The sequence below is a fragment of the Adelges cooleyi genome, unplaced genomic scaffold (genome assembly GCF_023614345.1).
Source record: "Adelges cooleyi isolate 19-005CV unplaced genomic scaffold, UGA_ACOO_1.1 ACOO_flye_CR_arks_rails_tigmint_CR_PRNA_2, whole genome shotgun sequence".
Lineage (NCBI taxonomy): Eukaryota > Metazoa > Arthropoda > Insecta > Hemiptera > Adelgidae > Adelges > Adelges cooleyi.
Window position 1 is genome coordinate 6,571,291 of NW_026095860.1, and position 8,759 is coordinate 6,580,049.

The 8,759-nt window shown below is 30.4% G+C and overlaps 1 protein-coding gene across 2 annotated transcripts; it reads left to right on the plus strand.

The window, feature by feature from the left end:
* The first annotated feature begins 6,441 nt into the window (after positions 1-6,441).
* LOC126833489 (circumsporozoite protein-like) lies at positions 6,442-8,759 on the plus strand. Of its 2 annotated transcripts, XM_050564866.1 has the most exons (4): positions 6,442-6,585; positions 6,909-6,944; positions 7,807-7,893; positions 7,990-8,759. In XM_050564866.1, the coding sequence occupies exons 1-4, from the start codon at positions 6,526-6,528 to the stop codon at positions 8,650-8,652; spliced, it is 846 nt and encodes a 281-aa protein (XP_050420823.1). In that variant the 5' UTR covers positions 6,442-6,525; the 3' UTR covers positions 8,653-8,759. The 2 variants fall into 2 exon arrangements, with proteins under 2 accessions (XP_050420823.1, XP_050420822.1); XM_050564865.1 differs by having other exon boundaries at positions 7,807-8,759.

Below are 8,759 nucleotides of genomic sequence, written 5' to 3' on the forward strand. Positions count from 1 at the left end.
GAGCTTACGGACCTTAAGTTGTTTTATCGATTGCGGTAGGTAATACGGTCAACTCTGAAAGTCCGAGGGCCAAAGTAAACCGTACCAGATGTTAATCGTTAAATTGACTTTGGAAAATACAAAACCTATACAATTTTCTTACAGTAAAAGATTGTTTTCCAAAACGACCGATACCTAATAGTTTTTAGACCTGACGCTTAATAAATAATAGATGGGAAAATTGTTTTTCTACTACGTCGTTGTTCGTTTAAAAATCGTGTTAAATGAATCTAGACTTGATGAGACTAGATTTTGTTATAAACAAAATTATGAATGAGATTCGACTAGTTCATTGCATAATATACCTATTGGATTTTGAAAATTTTAAATAAAGCCAAGGCATTATGATGAAGAAAATTTTGCATAAAAGTCAATTTAGCTAAACCGCCAATGTGTACAAAATATATTATGTACCGTTTATGGTAGGTTTTATATCCGTTATATTGGGTTCTGTGAAATCAACGTCGCCGAATGAGTGTTAAATATATTTTATCATGAAATACTACAATACTTATTATTGAAAAAGTATTTGCGGGAACGACATTAAATGCGAATTCTTTCTTAAAATCATGTTAACTTAAGGTATTTTGGCTGTTTATACATGCATAATATGTAATATGTTAGAAGGATTAAAAATGTATCTAATCTTTTATAAATTGGCTGATCAGCTAATTCGATTAAATATGATGATATAGCCGTCATTTTGAGTAAAAATAAGTAAAATGGTGTTTTCATAGTTGTCGATACTGAATTAATATTAAACCCAATTTATTTATTTTTACTTTGATGTAATACATTACAATTTTAAATTTATTTGATACAAATATATTATATTAACAAACAAGTTTAACATTTTCTAATTTTTATTTTTTGCCAAATGAAAGTTGTATTTTCTCTATTTCTTAATATTGGTTTTGTCTAGCATTCATTCAGCTCAATCAGTCAGCTTTATATTTTTTCGGTATACTATGAATGGATCCTTTTATCGTTTATTTATTTACTAAACTAATATTACTAACTAAATAACTAAAATAACAAAAAGATAAATGTTTTGTAGAAATGGTAAAATTGTAATTCTAAACTTTCTATTTAATTTAAAATTTACCCGAATGTTTTAAAAAAATTTAATCATTTTTTCTTTGATTTATTTCAACAAAACTGTAAATTGAAGACATAAAAAATAAAAACATAATTTTACAAAAAAAATTTATAAAACAATCAAATATAGTCGTAGACTAAATGTAAAATTTTGAATTTGTTTATAAATCTAATAACAATAAAAATAAATTGACATTTTGCATGTATTTCATTATTAGCAAGTTATCAATGTTCATCTAAATATTTTAAATGAAGTAATTAATTTTGAATTTATTATATTATTAACTAAACTTTTAATTTACTGATTTTTTTGATACTGAAGTATCCCTCAACTATTGAATTAATATAATTTTTATATATATAAATTTATATCGTTGACTATATTGTATTATCATCTATCATGTTTGAATGTGAAATTATGTGCCCATCAAAGATTATTCATAAAATTTTTGACATTTTGCATGTATTTCATTATTAGCAAGTTATCAATGTTTTTTATTTTATTTACATACTAACCGATTTCTTCAAAAAGTTGAATATTTAAATTTTGTATTGTATTTTACGAAATCATAAAACAAAATATAATGTGTGTATAAGTATAACTATAAGAATAATAACACATTTGTATTTTTTGTATGTTTAAATCCGAATGATTTTGGACGCCAGACGCACTCAAGGCACGTGCATAACCTGAACGGCATTGACTATGTGCGCAAAACTCACGTATAAAATAATATTATATTGACAAACGCATTTTAAAGCAGAACTTATACATATATATATATAGTTTATACAGACTGGTTTTGCCATTGCCGCCGCCGGTGTGAGTGAACGACCTCTGAAGGTCTTTATCCTGCATTCTTTGACCTAGAAAACCGGCCTACCATTAATACCTCGGCGGAATAATATGTGTGTTTTTTCCTACCTCGTCTGTCTGTCGGCGACGACGAGCCGGACATACTTTCGCCAATCGTATAATATCACATGTACCTTTCCCCGGACAAAAAAAAAAAAAGTAAATAAAAAGTTATATTGCATTCCGCAGTCGCTACATATCCGTCACATCGGCCGTTATGTTATTTTATACATATCATATACAATAATAAATTATGCCTTACAGCAGTGGTTGTACCTACTCCACAAATTGATGTGGCTGTACTTTTATCCCCCCCTCACAAAAAAAAAGAACTGCCCAATCCTATAAAAATATTATTCACGCCGGACTTCCGATCAAAAAACCACACAAGTAGTACTGTTAAAAACGTTTCGCTGAATATGTTCCATTTGCCCATATCATATTATTGTACTATCCGCCATCGCCTACGCCTTGAAAACTAGTTTTATTGAGTCCTAGACTGAATATGTTATTATGTATAGCATTGCCCAAAGTGTTCTGAATAACCACTGTTACATCATCGGCGCATTAGAATATACCTACTCTGAATATTATGTGACTATTACTATATTGTTAGGTATATCCGCAACGATATAATACTCACAGGGCACCATGTATACATTGTTAATTCAATTTTATTTAAAAACAAAATTAGTTTTAAACTCTTAAGACTTACTGTCTGCATTAAAAAAAATATATATCAAAGGGTCAAGCCAAGAAAAGTTGAACTTAATTAGTAACTAAAAAGTTATTGCTCGTCTGGTTTCTTGAGTTATTTCTGAGGTTTCTTAAACAGGTATCGTTAACACTTAAAACTTATAACGGATTGTTAATAATTTAACATGTTTTTTTACTATTTGTTGACATAAAATCCAGTATTCATAAAGTTTCTAATCACACTTTAACAGTCACCTAAATAACTTGATGCAAATATATAACGTTCTTTTTAAAGTCATTCATAAGAACTGGTGCTGTGTATTTTTTTAATGTGATTTTATTATTATAATATCTTTTCCATTTATTTATATCGAGAGCAATAGGTAATGACTAATGACTAAAGACTAATAAGAAATGACAACAATGTAATCGCTTAAATTTATTTATTGCTAGTTAACAATAATGGTGTAACAACGCCAGTGTTGTCAAAAAAAAGTACCACCTATATTTTTATTTAAAGTGTTATACAATATTTGGTTGGTTCAAAAATTGCATTCTAGAATGTCTAAAAAATAAATAATAAATACAAGTGATATATATAATTTACAAACATAGTTAGTAAACAAAGCTAGAAATATGGTCAGTACCTAAATTTAATGTAAATGATAATATATTAATTAAAAATAGTTCATGATACAAACTATATAAATAATTAGTTAAATTTACTAATAAAGAATATCAGTACATTCCACAAAAACAAATAACACAATGGACTCAGAGTTGAATCACCAATATTTTAATCGTACACGATAATATAGGGTCTATTTTAGTTGTAGTCAAGTTAAAATGTTTATAGTTTTCTAATAAATACTTCGAACCACAATAGCTTTTTTCTCGAATTTTAATTTTATACCACTTTGGAGTCTGTTTATTCTGGAACCGCACATGAAAATACCTTCTCGAGCTACTCATCGAAACTAAAAAATTTAATGCAAATTTTAAGCCATAATTATATGATAATATTATTATAGAAGTTATTTGAATATTAGTCCTCGTTGACCACCCAATCAGAATAATTCTATGTTTCGGCTCTTAATAATCCGACTAGTTTGTCAACTTTTATACCGTTTCCTTAACGAGTCATATAAAATGACTTCAGAAATTATAATAGTTATTATTTGCACAAGTTGTTTTCACGAATACCACATTTGTAATTTAGTATTATATTCTCCTCCGTGTACGGACAAGACAAAATAGTAAAACCACTATAATTATAAATAATTAAAGATTTTCGGCGTTAAAACGATTATTACTATATATTTTATAAACGTTATACCGTAGGCGATCAAGACAAAACATTTGTTTTACATATTTAATTATAGTCTCGCCATTACAATTACATGCTACGCCGTTAGGCATCTTTATACTATTTCTATCATGTAATTTACAAATCACAGTAGATACTTCATTGTATGCTTTAAAAGTATGTATTATGGAAATATACGATAAGTCGGTCATAATCAATTATATCAATAAACTACGTTGACTTGTAAAATTATGCGAACTTGTTGCGTTGTTATTTATTTATTTTTGAGCTTATTGTAAACCCAGTTGTGACGTTTATCAAACGCACATTGACATTAAACCGCGATGGAGCACAACATAAGATAGCTAATAATAACTAGTAACGTGCTTCGGTAACCGATAAGTTCCGCTTAAAACCTACAGGTCACATAGTACACAATTCAAGTGTACTTAATAAACATAATTTGATTCGGCGTTTCAAGATCTTAACTGAACTTTCACTGGAAAGGTCCATCGTCAGTTGAATTAAAACAACGCTATAATTTTTGTTACCGAATAAGGTCGCAAATTGCTCTACCCCGTCGTCAGGTTATTGTACTACTGGAATTTCGAAAGTCTTGGCTTAAGAGGTTGTTTCCCCAGCATGTACTTATTTTTTCCACATTAGAACAATTGCATGTCATAGAAACTTGCGCTGGCAGCACTATAGTTTCCATAAGTCGTTTTATAAATTTTAGACGCACCCTTTGAATACACTTTATTAAAATATGTAATCTATTGTACATTGAGCGGTTGGAAATCTGCTGAATTTATAATGCCCTTGACCAATGCGGATAATAGGTATATGATAATTTAAAACAGCTGCTATTATTGTTATTTTAAAGTCGAGTGAAATTGGCAATCGTCCGACGACCTCTTGCGAACAAGATATTACTATAGTGACGTTAGATATTAAGATTTATTATCGCCAAAGTCTTGTTTTAATTTCACTCGGGCTAATTAAAAAGTATAAAAAATTATTATTGCCATGCAAAATTTGTGCCAATATTTATAAATTATATAATGTTGTCGCTATATTATTGTAATTTATAAAATAGTTAATGTATTACTATAATAGCTTGATAAGACGTACAGTATACAATATTCAGTCGAGTATTTCATGCTTTTATCATTAACAGACCACGGGGCGAAAAAACATTAAAAAATTGGCTCTACATGGATAAATACGTTTTTTAGCAACAGTATAGTGGATTATTACCTACAATAAATTCTGAACTTATATAATTAGTATCAACTATGGTTTCATTTGTCTGATAGGTATCCGACTTGATGGTTTTTATTTGTATTTTTAAAAGCTATGGCACAACGGCAATTGTTCTTTGTATTTCGTATGTATCAAATAAATATTTTAAAGAGAAAAAAACTATAGTACTATGATCGATGAGTAGTTATTAGTAGTAACTCGTAAAATAAAAAGACATTTCTTAAATAATATTTTTTATAATATTATAAATATTTAAGCAATTTATAACATGTTATTATTACCTTTAAGTAGAACGGATAGTTTTAAGTATGGTGTGTTATTTTACTAACAAATGTGCATACTGTAACGTACCTATTTGTAATTATTATTATACTCATGAGGTAGAGGCCGTTTAAAAAATGAGTCAAAAATCTGCTTTCAATAATAATATGTACCTATTGTTAGTGCACATTGCCAATGAAAAAGAACATAAGTTGCACAATTCCGAAAAAAAACACTTATTAAAATTATTTTTTGTTATTTTGTTACCACAATACATTTCCTCTATAAAACAACCACAACCATAATTGCTCATTTTACTCACACATTTTTTTTGTAACGTTTGCTTACAGCGTTGATTCCCTGTAATTCAGTAGGTAAATAATGGAAGTTTTAATGACTTAATGTGAATTCAATCTATTTAAAATATTACTTCAGTACATCTAGCTTAGCTTACTTCTTATTTCTTCTATTTGCCATTTGTTTCTTGTCCCTCTTTTTTAATATTTCGGTACAATATGTCATTTTTTTTGCTAATTTAAGTAGGTAAACTTTTTATTAACGTTTCCAATCCATTACCATAATTTTGCACGTGCGCTAAATTTTTAAAGTACGTAGTTATTATTTTTAAATAGTACATTTTATTATTTTACAAAAAAAAAAAACAGTGGGCCATTTTGTTTATGTAATTATTCTGTTTATATTGTAAATCATTTTGAAAATATGGTAGATGTAAATAGTTATATAATAAATTAACACACCATTTTATACAATAGCACATGTTGCATTAGGTATGTAAACTATTAAACTTGTGTAGCTGTGTAAAATTAACACGCGTTAACAATAAAAAGAATAACTACCTACACACAATTAAGAATTTGTTAAAAAAAAAAAAAAATGTACTATAAATAAAAACCGAAGGCAAAAATTATATCTAGTACGAAAATTTCTTGTTTTACATCATAAGTAGGTACATACAATATAATTATTTATTTAACATACATATAAAATGGTGGCTATTAAAATAAAAATGTTTGTGACGTTGTATGTGGCAATAAATATTCTGCAAGTAAGTTTTGTTAAGATTTGTAGAAAGTCCTTTGCTTATTGTGTAATGTTATTATTTATTTATTATTTAAGTATTTGACGACTCGTTATCGTTATAGAAAACATTTTTTAGCTGTGTTAATTTATTTTTAGTTTTAAAATTTGTAAATATTTGTATTTAGAAACCATCATCTCATGATGGCATCGTTGGGCCCGTTAAGCTTGATGACAATGATGAAATATTTGTATTTTAAGGAATTAACCAACTTTTAAACATAAATCCAATTATATACCTAATACCAATTAAATGTAAATTTGTAAACTTAACTTGATTATGTGTTTTAGGTATTCAATGGAGTATTGGCTGCGCCTCAGCAAGGGGTAAACCATTTATTTATTATAACACCTATAACTAATATATTATAAACAGATTAAGTAGCAAAGATGAAAATTGCTTTATTACCAAAAAAAATGCTACGGAAAAGTTTTATGTTAAATTATGACTTTCGTCGATGCTTTAATTTGCTAATAGCGAAGCTCTTACAATCTAAATTAAATAGAATTATACTAATTTAATATTATCAATTAAAATATTGACTTAACTTAAATCGTGTATAGGTCCTATTCTACACATGTAATATATTTCAACTGCTAAGTGGTTATTATCAAGAATAATCGTAAAACGCAGTTATTCATAATTCCATAATTCATAATTAGCTATGTATTACCAGAAGAGTGTAATAAGATCATATATCATTGTAGGTGGTAACAGCTTTGTAGTTAATAACTATAGTCATATATCTTATGAACATGTTAAGGGCATTGTGTTCTTAATGAAAGGTTATACTATCAAGTAACAAGTCAATATAATGTGTGAAGCTATTACTTTTCTCCTTCGGCTCAACAACACTTCAAGAGCTTTTTCCATCATGCCTTGCACTCTTTTCTTCTAACCCTAGCGTGTTAGGTCTCGTTTACGCCCCATTATTTCGCTTCTTCACGGTCTTCTTTTGATCTCTTTCCAACTGGGTTTTCACTCCAATATAGGCACTTCTTATAGGCTTGATATTTAGGTGCGTTAAGTGACTATACAGTTATAGGAAAGCACAACATACCTAATTATACAAATTGTCGTACGCGCCTGCGTCAACATAAGTAAACATGAGTAACGAGTTTTGATTTTTGCGCAGTATCGTTTTCTCGTGAGACAAGATAACTTAACGCAATTTGATTTTATTTACAGAATAATTATCCATCGTTTCCGGCTCAACCGGCTGTTGTTGGACTAGCAAATGGATCGGCCGGCGGATCACCTTATGGATCGTTCGGTGGATCACCTAATGGATTTATCGGCGGATCAGCTAATGGACCGGTCGGTGGATCACCTTATGGATCAGCCGGCGGATTACCTAATGGATCGATCGGCGGATCAGCTAATAGACCGGTCGGTGGATCACCTAATGGATTGATCGGCGGATCAGCTAATGGACCGGTCGGTGGATCACCTTATGGATCAGCCGGCGGATTACCTAATGGATTGATCGGCGGATCATTTGGGGAATCAGCTAATGGACCGGTCGGTGGATTAGCCGGAGTGCCGGGCGCAAATGGCCAACAATCGTCGATCCCGTGGGAGATGATCAACCAGGCCAGGCAAAATTTTAAGGATACGTTAATGGCCACTGGAGTAGGCAGAATGGTGGACGTCATAGATACGGCAAACTTGGCCACGAAATTCGTTGACAATAGGATGGGAGACTTCACGGATATAGTGCACAACACTTTTTCAATGGCCGACAGACTGGCCAAGAGAAAAGCGCAGTACGTGGCCAACATGATCGAAATGGCCGGTGGTAGTTTTGGAGGTCTCATAAGTGGCGCGCAGTCAATTGGAGGAGCTGGGGCTGGAGCCGTTCAAGGGGTTTACGATGGAGCTGTGGGAACTACCGCTAACATCGTAAGAGCTGGTGGGCGTGTAGCAGCGTTACCCTTGAAAATGGCAAAAGGCGTGACGGGTATCATCGGTGGAGAGCGCAGTCAGCCAACCAATAACCCAATTACCAGCAGAAAATTGATATCTGCATATTGAGTAAAATGATCTAACTGTTAAATCTTGTGTCAGATTATCAAATCGCAATTATGTATTCGTTAACTTAAAAAAGTGTTTTCAATTAAAACCATTATTGAACGATACTA